This window comes from Trifolium pratense, linkage group LG5, assembly GCF_020283565.1.
Source record: "Trifolium pratense cultivar HEN17-A07 linkage group LG5, ARS_RC_1.1, whole genome shotgun sequence".
NCBI lineage: Eukaryota > Viridiplantae > Streptophyta > Magnoliopsida > Fabales > Fabaceae > Trifolium > Trifolium pratense.
In genome coordinates this window covers 52,183,072-52,204,604 of record NC_060063.1, presented here as the reverse complement: position 1 = coordinate 52,204,604, position 21,533 = coordinate 52,183,072, and the positions used below count along the sequence as shown (strand labels likewise).

General features: G+C 33.0%; 2 protein-coding genes and 1 pseudogene across 3 annotated transcripts; 1 reads left to right on the top strand and 2 right to left on the bottom strand.

Annotated features, from left to right (window-relative positions):
* Nucleotides 1–11,005, top strand: LOC123884461 (protein MICRORCHIDIA 6-like). Of its 2 annotated transcripts, none has more exons than XM_045933555.1 (20): nt 1–204; nt 1,085–1,402; nt 1,683–1,757; nt 1,869–1,903; nt 2,328–2,406; nt 2,594–2,683; nt 2,758–2,833; nt 3,872–3,950; nt 4,858–4,986; nt 6,192–6,293; nt 6,389–6,490; nt 6,576–6,722; nt 7,216–7,308; nt 8,243–8,294; nt 8,398–8,509; nt 8,729–8,895; nt 8,977–9,083; nt 9,593–9,672; nt 9,928–9,970; nt 10,579–11,005. In XM_045933555.1, exons 2-20 carry the CDS (start codon nt 1,093–1,095, stop codon nt 10,672–10,674), a joined length of 1,974 nt encoding a protein of 657 aa, XP_045789511.1. In that variant the 5' UTR covers nt 1–204; nt 1,085–1,092; the 3' UTR covers nt 10,675–11,005. The 2 variants fall into 2 exon arrangements, with proteins under 2 accessions (XP_045789511.1, XP_045789510.1); XM_045933554.1 differs by having other exon boundaries at nt 111–247.
* Nucleotides 11,006–11,711: 706 nt separating this feature from the next.
* Nucleotides 11,712–15,121, bottom strand: LOC123884460 (LRR receptor-like serine/threonine-protein kinase GSO1). Its single transcript, XM_045933553.1, has one exon. The coding sequence runs from the start codon at nt 14,663–14,665 to the stop codon at nt 11,729–11,731; it is 2,937 nt and encodes a 978-aa protein (XP_045789509.1). The 5' UTR covers nt 14,666–15,121; the 3' UTR covers nt 11,712–11,728.
* A 1,173-nt stretch (nt 15,122–16,294) lies between these two features.
* Nucleotides 16,295–16,411, bottom strand: LOC123887705 (annotated as a pseudogene).
* Between the last annotated feature and the right edge of the window lie 5,122 nt (nt 16,412–21,533).

The following is a 21,533-nucleotide window of genomic DNA, read 5'->3' as shown; positions in this document are numbered from 1 at the left end:
AATAATTAATTAATAAGGAGAGAGAGAGAGAGAGAGTAAAATGCCATGCTTGAAACTTGTTGGCGAAGGACCGTACTTAGTCAGTCAGAGTCAGGTGTGTGTGAGAAATTTCAGTCAAAAACCATTCTTTCCTCTTTCTTGCTTGCCACCTTAACTCATTTCTCCGATCACTCTCAACTCGCTGCGTTCAACTCAACGATTTAGGTTAGCCACTAAATCGTTTCTCTGTTCAAACTTAAAACTCAATGTAATTACTAAAAACTTTTGCATGCAACTTCAATCAATCACTGTACATTTTGATTTCATTATTTTTAATCACACTTCACATTTTCAGCTACAGTTGTTTGTTTCTGTTCATTTTCATTTCATCATGCTTCAATCTGTTGCTATTTTCACTTTTTCCTTTTCATTTTCTCGGTATTGTTTATGCTACTTTTTATATTTCTAGGTTGATACTCATTTGGAAACTTTCGAGAAATTTTTTTATTAATATTTATGTGGTGATTTAAATTTCATGCATGTGGTTCCATCCCCAACTGCGGGGGCTGGAACCACTTGATGCCAGAACTGATCCCGAAGAGGTTAGACGGTCCAGTGGGCTAGGCCGGCAATAGTAGTGGTGAAAACCAAAAATAAATAAATTTCATTAATGTCGACATGTTCTAGTTGTATTCAATTGATACTGAGCAAGAACTACAATTATTTTTGAAAGGGGAACTAAGAAAAGGGATTATCATGTTGAAAAAGTGCTGAAATATTTGTAGTTTGAATAAAATGAAAACTTTTTTTAGGGGAAAATTAAATTATAACTAGTAGTTATTGAGAGTTTGTTAAGTCATTTTGAATGTTCGGTTTGTTTTTAAATTTCTTACTTATGCTATAAGATTAAAGGATACTTTGAATTTGAAGTTTATGTTACAGTCCAAGCAATAAAAGCTTGACGATTCTCCTCTACAAAAAATTTATGTTTTGTTCTCTTTATTACACTTATTATTCATAAAAAATCAGCAGATTTTTGACTTTTTCTTTTTTGGAATGGCATCAGCAGATTTATGACTAATATTTGCTTTGGTGATGCATACAGTTATAGAGATGGATGTTATGGAGGTTGTGAACTTATGTAGTGATGATGAAGGGGAGGACGGCATTGTAACTGTTAGTAGTGTAAACCCGCATCAGACCAACAAAGAATTATCAACCAAAAATCAGAAGTATCAAAGTCATTCTACTAATCAAGTTTCTGAAGAAACTATACTATCCAGTGGTGAAAGTTTGTGCCGTAGTTATACGGGTACATCCGGACTTTCTAGTCCACAACCACTTTCTGCAACACCCGATTGTAGGAAGTTTTGGAAAGCAGGAAACTATGATAATGGGCTTGGTTCGAAAGTCGGCTCCCAACGTAATCCAATATAAAGTTTTTCAAATTAATATATTTAACTACTATCATGTTCCATTGTTGTAATGTATCCCTGCCATTGTTCTGTTAATCTAGGTTATATTCAGAGAATGTTGATTACTAACAATTCTTTTCCATTTTGATTCTCATAGTCATATGGATTACTTTAGTTTTCAGATCTCACATGCTATGTATTAAGCTTGTGGCTTGTAGCCTGTAGTTCACATTGTGTTTGACTTTCTGGATTGCTAATGTGTATTTTATTTTTTAAAATGGATTGCAGATGCAAAAAACTATCTTCATGTCCACCCTTTGTTCCTTCACTCAAATGCCACTTCACATAAGTGGGTATTTGGTGGTATGTCTAAAGGCCTTTTTCAACTTATCTCGTCTGCACTATTCTTCTATATGCTTTACCTTTGAGATTCTCTTTATGAGTTGGTATTTACCTCCATTTTTGTGTCTGCAGCCATAGCCGAGCTTCTTGATAACGCATTTGATGAGGTGATTTTTCATATGTTTGAACCATGAAACCAAAAGTTTTGAAGTATATAAACTGTACTATTTAGTCCTCTGTGTTATTTCCATAGCCTATTTATTTTTGCCCTATTGCCATTGCCATTGAATTGAATTGAAATATATGAACTACAAAAAATTGTAAGAATCTAACTTTCAAGGAAGGGCATTGGATTTAAGCAGGCAGTACAAAGAGCAATTTATCTTTTATAGAAATAGAAATAAATGATTCGTTTGGTTCATCTTATTCAAATATTTTATTCTTTAATTGTTATTGAATATGTTTGTGTTAAATCTTAATATCTATCACCTTTATTGCTGTGTGCTTTTGCCATTTCTCAAGTGTCATTCAATATTTTGCATTTCATTTTCTTATTTGAGATTGCATTTTTTACTTTTGTTCATAAATTAGATCCAAAATGGGGCTACTTCTGTTATGGTGGATAAGATTTTAAATCCGAAGGATGGAAGTCCAGCATTGTTGATTCAAGGTATATTGCTTATGCTACTCATCAATTATAAAAGTTTATAGGCTGTTATTTTAAAATCCTACTTCTGTATCCTGTGTGACATACTACTTTCTAAGTTCTTACTTCTGAATAATTGTGTTTTTGTGTGTGTGTGTGTGTGTATTTTGACATATATTTTAGTTGATTTTGTGCTGACACTGGCAAACAGACAATGGTAATGGAATGGATCCAGAAGCAATGCGGCGTTGCATGAGCTTTGGATTTTCGGATAAGATGTCAAATTTTGCAATTGGACAGTGTATGGACTCTGGCATTCTTTATTCAAAGTATTTGGTTTTTCTTTTATATTTATTTTTCAATTTGGCCTTGCAGATGGAAATGGTTTCAAGACTGGTAGTATGAGACTGGGCGCAGATGCAATTGTCTTCAGCTGCCACATGAATGATATGTAAGGGTTTGAGTACAGAATTTCGCATGAATTTACGTTATATCTTTTTTATGCACTGTGTTTCCTACTATACTGACATAGAAATTCAAATTTTAATCGGAAGACCTACTTTTTCGATTTGTGAATCGAATCATATTATGAAATCATAAGATACATTACTAATAAAATTGATACTTTTAAGTAAAAATAATTGACACAGCAAAATTATAAGCTCGTATTACATCTACTAACCTCAAAATAATTCAAGATTCTAAGTCATAAATCAAACGACAAAAGCAAAGTGTGTGGTTGTACAAAATTAACAAAAACAAAGTTGTGGGTGGGCTACCCTGAAAATAGGTAGTGATTCATCATTTTAAATCGAGATTCAACAAATTGAAACGTAATTCAAGACGAGATTCATGTTCAAATTTGACACACTAGAGATTCATATTATTTTAGATCATTTTTGTAACGATTCGAGAGACAACTCACGTGTATTGTAAGATATTGATAACCATGGTTGCTACCATAACCTAACAACCTCCACTACTGCTGCACCGGCCGACACCCTCCACTGTTGTTGCCACCATCACCTAACACCATTACAGTTGCCTTGCCACCCCAGTATCGTTCACCACTGTGTTGTCCCCCATCATCATTCCCTCTAGCAGTTTTTTTTCCTCTCATCTGTAAACCTGTTTTGAAATTAATATTACTAAATGGATTTTATTTGTTTTGAAAAATAGCTTTTCAATATTATTTTATAGAATAGTTTTCTAAAAAATAAATCAAGAGCAGTAGAGCACAACCAAACAAAAATTAATTTTCTTCTTCCTAAAAATCATGACATTGTGTTCATCATTACAAGTTTATTAGTTTTTTCAGTCACTCTTTCTATGTTATCTTCACCTACTCACATGAAGGAATGGCGGGGAAGGTTCGCAACAATATGTAAAATTATGCCAAAGAAAGATAATTTGCCATCTTTTCTCTTTTTTGTCCCCAGGTTGCCTTTTTCTTAAAAAACATTAAATACTGATTGTCTGTGTTGATCAGGGCATGTACAAAAAGCATTGGACTTCTATCTTATACATTCTTGACGCGAGCACAGCTTGACAGAATTGTAGTGCCCATGGTGAGTAGTATTTCACATTTTTACTACTTCCAGTTCTATATAGTGCTTTAATTAAAATACTAATTTTCTTTGCTATGCTGATTTTGTTGCCAAAATAGTTGCATGGCAATTATATATTGAAAACAATTTGACAAGTATACCAAGTTGATATCTAGTAACAGTGATAAGAATGATTGTCACCCCAAGGGTTGTGTTTTTATTTATTGCGCAACAAAGTTAATTTTACCTAGGTGAAAAGTAAGCAGCAGCAATAATTTTAGTAACCAAAAGTAAATTGCAGAACGTTTAAAATAAGTTCAATTGCGTATATCTAAAACAACGAGAGTTCAATCGCACAATAGTTTCCAGGAGGTTCATCTAATCCTAGTCTAAGAAATTTAGCTATTCATGTTCATGGAAATAAGCAACATGAAAAATATGACAATACACATGTAGGAATCCATTGAATATTCATTTTCTTGTTTCCAAAGATGAATCTTCAACTTTTTGGTGCCTCCACTATGCTGGAGCCGTCTTCCTCAGGTCCCAAAATCCAAGCATGATAGGGGTTTTCGTGTAAAAACCCTTAAATATGATTGCAGCAATTTATACCTCATTGATTAAAGAACTACAAAGTTACAATTTATTCAAGTAACTCCCATAATTAGCAACAACATATGATAAGTAAAATAAATAAAGACTAAAACGACACTAAAAATCTGCATATGAAAGAGTTATCATATATCATTTAACCTATTTGAAAAAGAAATTTTCTGAGCCTTATTCCCAGCATTTATCCTGTTATGTCATCCATCATGATGTTGTGATGCATTTCTTGTATTCTCCTTATGCTGATAACCCTTTGATACAATGAAGTTTCTACTCTAGTATTTCCAATTGATGCAACTAGGTGATGATTTAATTTCAGGTAAGTTATAAGTGTAATACATCAACAGGATACCTGGAAAAACTAAATCACCAAGAGCATTTTACGTCTAATATGTCCTTGCTGCTGGACTGGTCTCCATTTCTATCAGAAGCAGAAATTGTGAAACAAGTCAGTTTCGGAAATTTTCCCACCATCCATGATAATTACATTGTTCTTTCAGAACATATTGAATGATTGTATACTTTCAGTTCCAGCTTAATTGTTCCAAATACCATAACTTTTTGTATCTCTTGAGCTTATAAACTACATTGAATGTTTGCCATTTTTTTCTTTGCCTTCACTTTTACATTATCCTAGATAATATATTGCTTAAATATTTATCAATTTGACTATCCTATTCCTTAAAATATTTGTTTGGCTTCTTTGAGAGTTAGGACTGCAATTTATAATTGTAGAATGCCAATCCCTACATACAATCCTTTTTGATTTTTTTGCATATCCCTTTTTATAAACTCCTTTCCACTACTAGATGGATTAATTATTACTCCCTCTGGTCCTTTTTATAAGAGACAATTCACCTTTCTAGATTCATTGAAGAATTAATGTATCCGGTCTATATTATAAAAAGGACCGGAGGGAGTATTTTTTAGAAAAATGAGTCCGAAATTTTTTAGGAAAATTTTGGAAAATGAACATATTTAAACGAGTCCGAAAAACTAGAATACCTTTTTTTTTAAGACTCGGTATCTGGCCCAAGGACCTACTAATCCGAGGGACACCAGTCCCACCGCCCACTTGCGGGGGTGCCGGTTACCTTCTTTTTTTTATTCTTATGAATTGGTGAAAGGGGGCTTATGTTTAGGGACAGATGTAATAGTGTTATACTTACATGGTTGTCTATTTTTTTAAGGTTATAGCTGGTAAAAAGTAAGGGATGTTTAGTTTTCTTGCCATCTTAGGCTTCAGATGGTAGTTATGGTCAGATTTTAAAGTTGAAAGCCAGGGGATCCTTTTATAGGGGATAATTATTTGCTTTACATTGGTGATTTGCTGAGGCGTTTAGTCGATCGGCTTACTGATGTTTTAGGGTGTTACTCTTTCTATTGCTAATTTCAGATAGACTACATAGATCTTCTGCAATGATATCTGCTTTAATAGGGCATTATTGTGAAATTTAGATTTTGGGATTTGCAGATAACCAAGTTGAGAAATTTGCTTCTAAAATCTTTGTAAACTGGTTAGTGTACCATATCAAGTCAGTCTATAATGTTTGTTGCCATCTAAGTAGACTAAGCATATCACTTTATGATTTATTTATTTTTTGACAAAAGATTATGATTTACCCTCTTTTAATATTCTTCTCTCTTTTGCAGTTTGACGACATTGAAAATCATCACGGTACGAAAATTATTGTCTTCAATTTATGGTTCAATGATGATGGGAATTTAGAACTAGACTTTGATACTGATCCTGAGGTTGTAATTTTTGCTATTGATTTTACTGTTTTTGGCTTTCCATCTGTTATAAAATTCATTACTTATAGCGGTAACTTCTGATAATTTGGATGCAGGATATTCTTATTTCTGGAGATAGGAAGAAGATTAGTACGCTTCCAGCCTGGAAGAGAGTAAATGAGCAACATATAGCTAACCGGCTTCAATATTCTTTACGTGTATGCTTGATTTAGAAAACTATCCATAAATGCTGCATAAAACATTGGATTTTCTAAAACTAATAACATTTCCTATGTTCAATAGGATTACTTGTCTATATTGTACTTGCCGGTACCAAAAAGTTTTAGAATCATATTGCGAGGGAAAGCTGTGAAGCTTCGTAACTTAGCAGATGATCTCAAAGATACTGAGTTCATCGTGTATAGACCACAAAATGGTGGTTCCGAAGAGGTTCATATCTAACTATTGATTTTGTTATCTATATTCACTGTGAAAAATCATCTTGGCTATGTTATAGATATGAAATCATTTACGACCCTTTCCTTACATGACAGGCTAACAGCTTGAGCTTTTAGAAGAGTTGGTTTTTGACAGGCTACATAGGCTTTGTCATGACCAATTATCTTAAAAGTTTAAGAGTGCATGAATGGTTTCATATCTAACAATACGTCCCCTCTAATGCAAGAGCCCTTTGGACTTGTGTGGAGATTTACCGGAGAATGCACCGTTCCATTCTATTTTGTACTGAAATTTTAATTTTTATATAGAAGAATGGGGACAGCAAAGATTGAACTGCATGGTCATATTAATTGTTTTATATTTAAATGTATGCCATGATTCAAGTAGTTAGTGTTTCAAATATTATGGACTAAGTAGTTGAACCAAGGAATAAGCGCTAGCTATAATTTGATTTGGTCTTTTCTTTTTTGGATTAACTGTGCAGGGATTATTTGTGACCACAATTGGATTTGTTAAAGAAGCTCCTGAAGTCAGCATCCACGGCTTCAATGTCTATAACAAAAATCGGCTGATATTGGTAATTGTTGCTCAACAAAGACCACAAAATGGAAATGTTTATTAAGTGGACGATAACTCATTGTGTAGTAGTGGAATATTAAGGAAAAAAGCTCAAGTGAAATCATTGAAAGTGATATTGATCTAATTCCAGAATTTTGATTTTTGATAGAATATAAAATCATTGTTTGATCCATATAGTCGATCTTACCTAGTAGGGCAAGATTAGTGGTGTTTGTTTAAGGGTCAAAAAGAAAGAGTTGGATAAGATACCTTCCAAAAGTCAGGATCAGAAGAAGAAGAGAGGAGTTAACCCTAAGGCTTTGTTTGCGAGTTTGGAGAGGAGGGCTTTGTTCCTTCTATTTTTCAAAACCCTCCCCCTCCAAACTTGCAAACAAAGACCAAGTCAATAGAGATGCTGTATAAACTTTGTGTTCAGAGTTCCAAATAAAAGGCCACATGGAAAATTATATTTCAAAATAGAATAAAGGATACGCATGTCACATAAAAATGTGTTTTGGTCAGTAGAAACACGCCATAGAACAGGGTACAGAGAACATTCTTATGAAACATATCCTTGCTCTTAGCCAGAAAACTAATCAAAATAAGTTAGTTACTCCATATATTGTGGGTTCCTATTTAGTTGAAAAGGAAAATGTAAACTGAGTTAGGAAAACATATATTATAATTATGCCTATAAAGAATAAGGGAGGAGGAGGGTGCATTCTCCATCTCATGGAGAAATTGGCAACAGTTTATCAAAATGGAAATTTCTTGTTTGTCAAATTGCAGTTATTGCAGCATCTGACCTGCAAATAACATTTATTGAAAGCATATATTATAATTATGCCTATTTACTTATTCTCTTTCAATGGAACATAAGTTTATCATGTGCACGTCTTTATCTCTATCTCTCTACCTCTTCATAATATAATTGCTAAGTTTTGTATTTGCAGCCATTTTGGCCGGTTGTGAAAGATTTAATCAATAGGGGTAGAGGAGTTGTTGGTACGTAGCAACTGCAGATTACTTAACGATATTTAGAGTTCTATTTTACATCTAATTCTTATAGATGTGTTGAACTTCAAGAAGATGGTAACTCTTGTCTCAGGCATATTGCAAGCAGATGATGTTCAGCCAACTCATAATAAGCAAGATTTTGAGAAGACTTCCCTGTTTCAAAAGCTTGAAATGCGCTTGAAGGATATGACATGGGAATACTGGTATAGTGTTTATGCTAGTGTTCATGGATTTCAAAAATATTTACTCTTGCTTGTCTGCAACCTTTTGAATTTCCTCTGCTTTTGAAACAAGTGGAGTTTGATTATTTCTTTTTTTGTTGCTGGATGTATAAATAGTGTATTTACAACACCCCATCCCCCATTTGGTGATTTTTAAGCATTATTTTCTGACATACCAGAGGCCTTGTTAAACTTTTGCAGGGATTTACATTGTCATAAAATTGGGTATCAGCAAAAGAAGCGTAGAAATCTAGCTGGCCCACTTAATTCATCAATGAAGAAATCACTTGTTAAAGAAAACCCAGTTGCATTGGATAACTGTTCTTCACCTGTGCCAGTATCTAACACACAAGGCGGATCTGAACAAAGTAATGTGCATGAGAAACTAGTTATATTTACCCATAGCTAAACTAATCATATCCAACTAAAAGTTTCTCATTATGGCTCAGCATGTCTTACCAAGAGGAAGACACGTGGATTTATAGATCATCGTGAGATGAAAAGGCAAGCAGCGGAAACAAATGTAACAGGTCTTTGTTGCAATCAGAAAGTACAGGTGTGTAACTGTTTATTAGTTTTTCTGTATGTAATTTTTGAGATCCTTGTTATTCCTTCTGCATTAATCCACACTTTAGGTGTCCAAACCTGAGTGTGAGTGGATATGTTGAATTGAGACTGTTTGAGAGTCCCACTTTAGTATGTTGAAACTGAGCATAGTTTGTTTCCCTTCATGCAGACTATCTTGAGGTTTAATGTCTTCCAAACTATTCTCATTTATACAACTCAAACAACAATAATTGTTTTAATAATATTTATTTTCATTATTTATTGATTATTTGATATCTATTAGCTTATTCAATTTTTTCTTTATTAATTGCATGTTACTGTCATTGCTCAGCATAGAGAAAACTATTAGCAATTTTTTTATTGCTTGAAGTAGTATTCTAGAGGAACTGCTAATTTAACATTTCTGTTGATATGCTTGATTCCTTGGCCTTGGTACTCTGTCAATGTAAATCATTCAAAAATATTTTATCGCCAACTTCATCTTTGCTTTTTTCGTAGACTACCGCATCACCTGCAGACCAGACAGTTGACCAACAAACTGTGAACTTACTGGAACAGAAGAAGAAACTCATAGCTAAGTGAGTATATTTCTAATTACATGGTCACTGCTGATACTTAATTTCATGGAATGCTATTATACAACTACATCGGTTGGTTTCAGTAAACTGTTGCTGCTAAACCTAGCCACGTGACATGTTTATAGTTCTTCCTATCTCGTTTGGACTTTGGCAACATTGATTCATTTAATGGTCCTTGTTGCTTAACTATCACATGGCAACACTAATACACTATGAAGAAAATAACTTATTTATCCTTTCTTTTTTTCCTTACAGATGTTCTGCATTTGAAAAGGCAGAGAAGGAACTTAATCTTAAGGTAATTGTTATACGGAGAAATAATGGTTGTTTTATTACTACCTTACATAGTCCAGTTTTCTATATTAGTAGATTGCGGTTGGAACTGATAAGTAACACAGAGATTGCTTCTCCAACCTGAGTCTGAAAGCAATGGAAAGAGTGTTGTCAATTTCTCAAACATGAGTTTTGGGGCCAACATACTCTTTTGGTGTTAATTTGTATTTAGAGAATTAAGGGTTCTGGGATGTTTCCAATAAAAAACTCCCTTTTTATTTTCTCACGTATAAAAATAAAATTGAAAGGCCAACCTAAGGATGTTTCTAAATCAGAAGTTCTGAAGAGTTTTTCATCATCATGTCATGCGACTGCGAGAGACAATAAGGAGATACCCAAGTCTCCACTTCACAAGGCCCGCATTGTTGTGTGCTGCACTACATATTGTGTTTATTTCTCTCCAATATGGAAAGTCACATGACTCATGAGTTGATCAAAATCTGGCTTAAATTTGGAAACTCGTAGTTAGATGCATTTATTGGAATTGGTTGAATATTTATATCCTGTGCAAAAGATTCATGAAATGAAAATATACTGTTTGGAAGTTGACTCATTAAAGATTTGATTGTGCAGGTGACAGAGCTTAGGAATAAACTTGAAGAAGCAAACCTCAAGTATAACAGACTTCTGGCCGAAGCAGAAGAATTAGACTGTCTGGCTGAACTATAAGCAAACAGCATAATGAGCTACAGCTAAATCGCGCACAGTTCTTGTTCCCTCTTAAAGGTTTTTGGATATTTTGTTTGTAGATAGAAGTAAGCCAAAGCTGAGGTCTGCCTTTTGTATGTATGAGAAAAAAGTACTCTGGACTTCAGTCAGTAACTGAGCAATTAAAGCATAGTTGATAGTATTAGTATTACTAGTCCTATGTTATGTTTGGGCCTTCTATGATTGGTTATTTTTCTTTCTGTGACTATTTGTAAACTTTGGTAGTCTATCTTGGCACACCTTGTGCTGAGGAGACTATTTGTTAATATATCTCATTTTAGCTTCTTCAAAAAAAAATGACTAGTAAAATATTCCACAATATATTAAAGCATAGTATTACTTATGGTCTTGTTTTCTGACTCTTTTCCATTTGCTCGAAATTGTATATAAACGATATGCTTGAGCTTTCCAACTGGTTCTACCAGAATTCGTGAGAAAAATTAAGTAGAAACTTAAAATAAATTTAAAAAATGAAGAAACAATATTATAAGAAATAGAGAAAAATAACCAATATGAGTTGGTTAGAGTGGAGAAGGCACATCTTATTTAACCCTAATGCTAGTGATAAGAGCAAACTTTGTTTTCATTTTATTTTAAAAAACCCATTTATTTAAAAATAAAATAAAAAATGCCCTACTTTTAGGGGCAAGTAATGGCAATGCCACTTTCGATGGTGCATTCAAAGAAGGAACTTCGAAGGAACATGCCGCAAAATTTCTATATTTTCCATGCTAACCCGTGTCTTATGGCACTTATTAGCATGGCTCTATCTTTATTTAACTATAACTATAGCCTCTTTTTATTTACAAATACAGGTATAGCCTCTAAACACCAGGAGAAAAAGAAAAAAAAAAGAAACTAAAATCACAACCCTACTCCCAAACCTGTGGTAGGGCATGATACTTTTGAATTAACAACTATTTATATTAATTGAAGTCAGCATTGGATGTGTGACAGTACTGTAATTGTTCCTCAATGCTAGGAACCTAAACTTAAGAAGAAGAAAAAAAAGATTTTATATATTTGCATTTTCCATGGCTTCCATTTTGATATTAAAAAAACAAGTTGTTGTAACTGAATTATTCTTATCTGGTGAAGGAATGAATCCAAATGAATTCATATTCCAATACTCTCCATTCCTTGTCTTCTGATCATTACAACCCCATCTACTTTCCTCTTTCTTCATAGCAACATTACCTCCATCTGCATCATTTGATATTGAAACTTTTCTCCAGTTACACCAAATTCTAAGCATTATATACAACATAACTAAGCATATCACAGTTGAAGTAAACACAATAGCCACAATTATAACTGCAACTTGTGTGTTTGATAGCTGCATTTTCCCCTGTGATGTTGATCCTGTGCAAGATACTAACGGCGAGCCGCATAACCGGTTATTGTTCAAGAAAGAGCTTCTTGGAAACCCTGAAAAAGTTGAAGGAATTTGGCCTTCAAGATGGTTATTTGAGAGATTCAACACATGCAGGCTTGTAAGTTTACCAAGTGAAGTAGGAACTTTTCCTTGAAGTTGATTGAAAGATAAGTTGAGTCTTTCTAGCTTCATTAGGTTACCTAAAGATGATGGAATCTCACCAGTGAAGAGATTTTTGCTCAAATCTAATATCACTTGTAACTCATCAAGCTCTCCTAGCTCAAATGGTATAGTACCTGTCAGAAAATTTTGTGAGAGCCTTAGCTCATAGAGCTTCTTGCATTGCTGAATAGTTGAAGGAATGTGGCCGTTGAGACTATTGCTTTGAATGTTGAAGACATTAAGAGAAGTGAGATTTCCAATCTCTTGAGGAATTTCACCAGACAAATTGTTGTTATGGAGACAAAGCTTGAGTAAGTTTGAACAGTTACCAATTTCAGAAGGTAACTTGCCAGTGAAGTTATTGTATGAGAGATCCAACTCACCAAGTTGTTGGAAGATTCCTAACCAATTAGGTATCTTGCCACTCAATCTGTTATTACTCAGCAAAATGTGTTCTATTTTGCGCGAGTTTGAGAGTTGAGGTGGTATTTCTCCTGTTAAACTGTTAAATGATAAATCAAAAAAGTTTAGATCATTAAGCTGGCCAAACTCAGAAGGAATAGTTCCAGTGAGGTTATTGTATCCGAGCCGGAGACGGTGGAGGTTTACTGAATTAGCTAGATTAGAAGGGATAGGACCTGAGAAGCTGTTGTTAGTCAAGTCAAGAAGAGTCAAAGAATTTGAAGAAGTTAAAGGAAAGAAACTTCCACTGAATTTGTTGTGTGAAAAATTTATGATTTTGAGGTTTTTGAGAGAAGAAAGTGAATGAGGGATAGGTCCTTCAAAGGAGTTATTGTAAAGAGTAATCTTAAAAAGTTCTGAAAGGTAACTAAATGTATGTGGAATAGAACCTGAAAGTTTATTATCTGCTAAGGCCAATACTTGAAGACTTTTGCAGTACCCTAAACTTGGAGGGATTGAACCAGACAAATCATTTTGCCTCAAATGAAGAAGAACCAAGTTTTTCAGCTTCCCTACAGTCTCAGGAATGTGACCTGTAAAATGGTTTCCAAAGAAATCAATTTCGCTTAAGCTTGTGCAATTTGTTAACTCTCTTGGTATGAATCCAGACATTTGATTATCATAGAGATAAATAGTGTTCAATCTCTTCAGCCTTCCAATCTCCACTGGGATTTCACCTGTTAAAAAATTACCAAATAGGAAAAGACCTTCCAAAGTACTAATATTTCCGATTTCACGAGGCAGTGATCCAACAAAGGTGTTGTTGTTGAGTACAAGATCGGTGAGGTTCTGCAGTTTATCTATGCTAGATGGAATTCCACCTTCAAAGCTATTACCAGAAAGATCCAACTGTTGTATTGAAGAACAGTTGAGTAACTCCAAGGGAAATTTTCCAGAGAAAATATTATTAGCCAAGAAAATTTGATTAAGCTTTGAACCTTTGAAACAGAAACTACTTGGAATCTTACCTGTCAAAAAATTATCAGACAAAACTAAAGTTTCGAGACTCTTCAGTTTGGTATTAAGGACGAGTATTGATCCAGAAAAGTTGTTGCTAGACAAGTCTAGCTTCTGCAATTGGATCAAACTATTAAGCTCATATGGAATTTCACCATTTAGTTTATTTCCAAGCAAATTAAGGTATGTCAAGTTAGAAAGATAACTCAACGATATAGGAATCGGTCCAGAAAGACTGTTATTTGCTAGATTAAGAATTCTCAATGCTTTAAGGGAACCTATAGATGAAGGAATCTCTCCTTCAAACATGTTATTTGATCCTGCAAAGTTTTGAAGCATTTCACAGCCTTTTATCTCTTTAGGTATAAGGCCACTAAGACTATTCATTTGAAAATCAAGTGAAACTAGATTTTTCAAATTACCAATTCCAACTGGTATGGTTCCATTTAAATGACAGTAACCTAAACCTAACACATTCAACTCACTCAAGTTAATGATGCTAGGTGGAATACCGCCTGTCAAAAAGTTATCACCTATTCTAAGAACTTGCAACTTCTTCAAATTACCAATCTCTTTAGGAATGTTACCAGAGAGGTAATTTGAGTATAGTTGGAGTGTCCTTAGATTTTTAAGGCTACCTAGCTCTAAAGGTATGGAACCATTAAGTGAATTTGAAGACAAATCAAGTGTTTGAAGAGAAATGAGATTACTTAACTCAACTGAAATGGAACCTGATATTCCTGAACCAGAAAGATTCAAACCTATAACATGTTTCTGATTAACATCGCATGTTATTCCATTCCATTTGCAAACATGAGTTGTTGGAGACCAGTTTTTCATGGCTCCTAATGGATCAACCAGTTCTGATTTAACCCTTAGAAGCAAGTTAGTGTCTGTTGCATCAGCATCATTACTAAGTGTTGCAACAAAAGAAGTATCAAGTGTGGCCAATAACAGAAGAAAATGGCATAACCAATAGGAAAATATGTGTTTCATTATGAGGTATTATAGACACAAGGTAAAATGATTCAAAAGGTATGCACTAAAAATAATAGGACTATTCTATATAAAACATGGAAGTAAGAAAGGATATAAAGTTTTTGGAGCATGAACAAATGAAGGTTCTATGAGGCTTTATATAGTCCAATGAAACCACCTTGCCTACTCTATTTTTTAATAATAATAAAGTTGACAATGATAAGGATATATAATGGAATGTGTATGTCATGAAATGAATTATAAACTTTAGCCTATAGTATAGTTTATCTTAAAAAATATATACCTTTTTACCTTTTCAGTTTCACCAATATATTTGAGGCTTTTACACTCTTACTTGTTTAGGTGAGTAGTGGAATATTATAGGACTCTTTAATGGCTTATGTTATGTTGTAGAAAATTATATGGAAATAAGATAACATGGTAGGTTAAGTTCAAAGAATTTAAAGAACAACAGAAGCTAAGAAGAAAGACAAATTCTAGTGCTTGAGAAAAATGGTGACAAAAGTGTGGGCCACTTTTGTTAACTTCAACTTTTGTTCACATTGTCACTGTACAAATTCAGAGTATATATTTTAGTAATTATTAAGATTACCAAAAAAAAGTTTTAAGTGTGATTTGACTTTACAAGAGTACCTGTCATTTTATCTTAAATGTTTTTCAACTAAATTGGTACAAACACATCATTAGAATTTCAAATCCTAGGATTTCCTCAAAGATATTCAAGCATGTATGCATGATCTGGGTTGTGTGCAGTCACATCTTCCGTGATTGAACGCACTCAGCCATATCTGGTTCATTCAATTAAAAACACATGTCTATGTTTTAAACTTCGTATTTTAAATTTTTAAAAAGTAATCAAAATTTGCTTTGAAATTTGTTAAGCGGACAGTTCAAATGTATGTAATTGTACACAGTCATGCCGCACACAAAAAAGTGTTCAACTTCAACTCTTTCGACTAATATTGGACTTACTCACTCTTGATTCATAAATCTCAACAATAACTGCGCACAGTCACGCCGCACACAATCCAAATCTATGTATGAGATACGTGCACGGTGCACATGTTGGCATCACTGTCTGCTGGCTTTGATAAATATCCTTGAAGTTGCCACAAAGAAGCACAGTTATATTTCAAGCATGCATAATGATATATGAGAAAGTGGGAGTGAGTTTTCATAATGATAGTTTGGAAAAATGAATGACCATAAAACTTTTACACGTTTAAACTTTTCTATTTTTACATTTTCCATTGAACTTATCTATGAAGAATAAGACAATGTTAGGTGTGTCCCTTGTCATCTTCCATATGTGTAGCATCTCCATATATTCTACTATCAAAAACTAATTAGAGGGTGAAGTTAACACAAATTGTTTTTCTCAACCAAAACAACCTACTTGTTGGATATTAAAAATGAGAAGAAAACATAGAAAACAAAACAACCACATTGGTTTTGGTCAACTTTATTTATTTTTTGTTTATAACTCTCTGAATCCTAAGGGAAGGGGCCTAGTAATTATAGAGTTCGGCCGAGAGGTAAGTAAAGTTTGATCAAGAAATTGTTCCACCCAAGAATCGAACTCGGATTCTCCCGAACAATTCGTCCTTTGGTGAAGTTCTTTTAAAAGAGGTGCAACACAAGGACTTTTCATGCGGTAACCATCCTAGTACTACTCTCGCCCAAACACGCTTAACTGTTGAATTCCGATGGAATCTGATGCATTAGTGTTGTATGATCGCACCTAGTTTTGGTCAATTTTAGTGTTGAATATTGAAGTCAAAACCATGTGAGGTTTGGTTTATTATTACACATTCAAATATGTTGCATCACCCTAATTAATCAAGTTCAATATTAAATAGTTTATTATTGAGATTCTTGATATGCATATAGAAGCCAAAATGCATGAAGACAAAGTAACATATATAATCTCATATATCTTATCTGTTCATTTCATTACTTAGCTTTCAGTAATAGCTTTATACCCTTTGATTAGTTCCCTAGGATTGAAGCATAAGCAACCTACATGGGACACAATGTGTCAATGTCCACTTATATGCCACTAGATAGAAACTACCCTTTGAGGGACTTATCAGCGTGGCTTAGTTTGTCCTCATTTGGGTGAACACAACTTGCTGATCATGTGTTCAACCATTTGGTGGGGTTTTGTCACAAAAGAAGAGGTGAGAATAAGATTTCATTTCATAAATCATCACTCTGCATTGATTGAGTTAGGAACATACTCATGTTAACATTCAGGTTACTTTACTAGTACCATATGTGTGACGTGACGTGTAGCGTGCGTTTGATATCTTAAAAATATAAGAAATTAAAAATAAAAATAGTTTATTGACATTTTTAAAAATTAGCGATATTCAATAAAAATGCAGATTTAATTTTTTGCTAGCTACATGCAATAAATTATTATTTTTTATAATGCTTAATTGGTGGGATCAAAACAAGTCCTTATTGGTTTGTCAATAAATAAATAAAAGACAAGTCCTTATAAAGGACTGATCTTCCCCATTGACTTTTAACAAGAGAAGAAAAATCTAAGTCCACTAAATTCTACACGGCCTCTAAATATAGAAATTTATTTGCCGATCATAAGATCAACAAAAGAAAAAAAACGAGATTAACAAAGTTGATAAAAGTATATATATATATATATATATATATATATATATATATATATATATATATATATATATATATATATATATATATATATATATATATATATATATATATATATATATATGTATGGGGGCTGCTAATTTAGACCCAGTTGGGTCTAAATTAGTAAGGTGCACCTTTTGAGTTGGACAAAAATACCCTTTCTTTTTTTAAAAAAAAAAAAAAAAAACATATTGGCGCTGATCCAGTGTCGCGCGCCTACCGCAGGACCACCGTTACAGACCGTTGATTTCCATCAGACGGCGAAGAGACGATCTCATCATGGCTGTCGGATCAATCAGACAGTCCAGATAATCCATCTCCATGATAAGCCAGCGCGTGCACCACACTAGATCTGCGCCTGGAGAGAGAAAATTTCATTTTAAAAAAGCAGGACACGTGTCAACTGCTGGGTGGTTGGCGTGTTTTTTTTTTCATTTAATACTTTAAACTCAATTATTTCGTTGTAAATTAATTTTTTATTTTTTTATTTTTATACCAAAATTCATAATTTTTTTTTGTCTACAAATAGAGACTTGGTTCGTTTGATTTGGATACAAAAAAAAAAACTCAATTTTTCACTACCTTTAATTATCTTTATATAATACTGTGAAACCATTTAGCTGGTAGAATGGTTTCACAGTATAACTCTCTGAAACCATTTTACTGGTAGAATGGTTTCAGTGAGTAATTTCTTAATTGTTTGCTTCTGAAACCATTCTGAAACCATTTAGCTGGTACAATGGTTTCAGAGCGTTGTACTTTGAAATCATTTCACTGATAGAATGGTTTCAGGGGAGTTGATTTTTAATTGTTTGCTTCTGAAACCATTTTACTGCTAGAATGGTTTCACAGTATAACTCTCTGAAACCATTCTTCCAGCTAAATGGTTTCAGAAGCAAACAATAGTTTTTAATTACCGTTTTATCTCATTTAATTAACGAAAAATAGTTTCAGTTCTCAAAAAATTTCATAAAATATACCAAAAGTTCCAGAATATTATCTAATATTTTATTAGAAACAAATAAAAAAACAATTGGTTTCAGAGTACAAATCTATGAAATTATTATTATTATTTGTTAAATGGTTTTAAATAATCAGCGGAATTTGTGAAAATAATTTCATGACTTGAACTAGGGAGAGTGAGGTACACAAGAGGGTTCTAAATAATTCATAGTACTTTACATAAAATTTTGGAAATTTTTTATGGAATTATAATATTTTTAATTACCTTTTTACTCATTTAATTAACTAAAAATAGTTTCGGGTCTCCAAAAATTTCATACAATATATCAAAATTTCCAGAATATTATCTACTATTTTATTATGAAAAAATAAAAAAAAAAATAGAGCCTCCCTGAGGCCGCACGCGCCCCCACGCGCCGCCGGTGAGAGTGGGCGTGGGCGACGCGCACTGTTCATCGTCCCTCCCACCCGTTTTATGCAGAAACGGGTCGTGCGACCCGGTTTTTGACCCGGTTCGATCTCCCTCAATACTCAACGAAACTCGACGTTCCTTATATGGATTTTGATCGTTTTTGAATTTTACAAAGGTTTCCGGTATTAGTTTTTGAAATCGGCGTTCGATTCGCACGTAAAATGAGGTCGAAATTTGGAAGAAATTTAAAAAATGTAATAGTTGTTCTATTGTTTCAAAAAAAAAAAAAAAGTATTTTTATGATGCAAATTACATACATGCCCCAGTTGCTCTATTGTTTCAAAAAAAAAAAAATGGGTATTTTTGTCCAACTCAAAAGGTGCACCTTGCTAACTTAGACCTAACTAGGGTCTAAGTTAGAAAACCCCTATATATATATATATATATATATATATATATATATATATATATATATATATATATATATATATATATATATATATATAGTGTGTGAGCAATGTTCATACCGACTAAGCTAAGTTTACAGGAATAACACATACGGATATTTAATATAGGTACAAATTAATATCATTATATCCACCATCGCATTAATTAATCAACAAATAATTAAAATATTCAGTTATTTACGTAGATACATGCAAATTTTACTCTCCAGTACCTAACACCACATTTAGAGGTCATGTCGGTTTTGTGCTGCGTGTAAGCTCTTACGATTTTGTTTTTTGTAAAAAATATCTCAGTAAGAATTGATGTGCATAAATGTTGTATATAAATTATTTTTAACTTTGATTTTCAAATGATACGAGACTTTTAGATGTACGGAAACACGGCCTAAGATATATCTTTGTGGTCATGAATAAGGCACATCATTTTTATCTAAAGAAACGGATGGATACCCATTGCCATTGCTAATTGTCACCAAGCTCACGTTTTTCTTGGTAAAATTAACCAACGGTTTATCTTTGTGGTAGAAATGTTATAGGCATAAAGGTAGCTAGCTAGAAGTGTCTTCAATAATGATGGGCTTGCGTGCAAGAAGGAATTTTTCATTTTCCGTAGCCTACTATACAAGTGTCCAACCAAACCACCATTTTCTATTTCTTTTCAAAGCTACCTAATCTGAGTTGAAGTATACTTTCCACATGAATTAAACGAATAATGTCACAAGAATATTAACTACCCCGGATTATAAAAAATCATCAACATTATGAGATGTAAATTTTTGAACCACTATTATATTACTAGAGATGCGGCCAAAGGAGAAGGTATAGTACATTATTAAGACACTTCATATAATATATAAAGATTTAAAGTAACAACAAGAAGAAGATAGTATTAAGAGATTAATATTATCTGCCGTGGATCGTTGAAAATGAAAAAAAAAAAAAATTCTCCAAGTTATTACATTTTGATCATTTGCCTCAGCATTGACTTTGTTTCAATTGTGATCTCATTTGATTCTTTTATATTAGTGTGTTGACTATGTTGGATTTCACGCTGTATATTATAGCATTTTTTTGGTACAATCTATACATTTTTTGGGTACAAGCTGTATATTATAGTATATAGTATATTGGAGATTATTAAAAAAAACACTATTATGTATTGGAGTTTTGGCAGCACACTGCATGTTAAAGCATCTTTAGATCACCCGAAAAGCTGGATAGATAAGTGTTAGGAAGACAATTATGTACTCACTTCATCAATTCTAATTCTATTTTATTTCCTACCTTTGAGTTTTTATTTATATATTTGTTTATAATCAAATAGGAAATTATAAAATCTAATATTTAATTATTTTTTTTAAAAGTTCTCGTGATAGTTGACTATGACTCTGTTTGGTAAAAATAAGCTATAAGCTAGCTTATAGATAAAAACCTAGTTTATAGCTGATAACTGATGGCCGGTAGCTTATAGCTGAAAAGCTAGTAGAATAAAATTAAAGTGTTTGACAAATTTAGCTGTTGTAAGTACAAAATGACATAAAAATTCATGGTTAGTGGATAGTTTTTTGTTTTTTTTTGTAAGTGTTAGTGGGTAGTTATTATAATTTTTAAAAAATAAATAAATAAAATTAATAAGGGTAAATATGGAATAAAATTAAAAAGCTATAAGCTCATACGCTGCTTGAAATAGCATCTCAAAAAACGCTATAAGCTAGTTAGAGAAGCTTGTTACCAAACACTCACATTTTTTTCAAACAAGCTTATAAGCTAGTTCAATAAGCTATAAGCTAGCTTATTGGACTTACCAAACAGTGTCTATGTACATGTTTGGTTCCACGTTTTCGCGCCCCAAACTCGCGTTTTCACCTCTGAACGTGATTCTTAGAATCAATTTTTGCAATCGCACAACCAAACATATGCTATGTCATGCTAGCGAAGCAAACATGAAAGTAAAACCTATATGTACAGAACTTTTCGGTTATCAATTTAAAATAGGAGGTGGAAATAAATGTAATTTTTGCACAAAAGAAACAACAAATATTTCCCATATTTACATAACATGCTCTAACTTTTGCTCAAAAAACATTTTGATAATATGAAATACATTGTGTTCTTCGTTGAACAGGAGTGAACAGGGCATTCATATTGCCTAATCCTATTTCAATTTTATAACTTTAAAAAATAAAAACAAACACTCTCTCCCAAAACTCTTCATCTAAACATACCCTTAATATTTTAGAGCATTCTAAAAGCTAACATATAGTAGTCACAAGATATTAAAAATGTTCCTAAAGTAAACAATGCACACTACCATCTATGCAGAAGATGCTACATAATACCAAGAAAA

Bases quoted from the DNA above. Each gene is read 5' to 3' on its own strand.
- LOC123884461 (XM_045933555.1), top strand. From the start codon at position 1,093: ATGGATGTTATGGAGGTTGTGAACTTATGTAGTGATGATGAAGGGGAG. The intron at 1,758-1,868 runs GTATGTCTAAAG...TTGTGTCTGCAG, and splicing joins ACATAAGTGGGTATTTGGTG to CCATAGCCGAGCTTCTTGAT. The intron at 8,896-8,976 runs GTAATGTGCATG...ATTATGGCTCAG, and splicing joins ACAAGGCGGATCTGAACAAA to CATGTCTTACCAAGAGGAAG.
- LOC123884460 (XM_045933553.1), bottom strand. From the start codon at position 14,665: ATGAAACACATATTTTCCTATTGGTTATGCCATTTTCTTCTGTTATTG.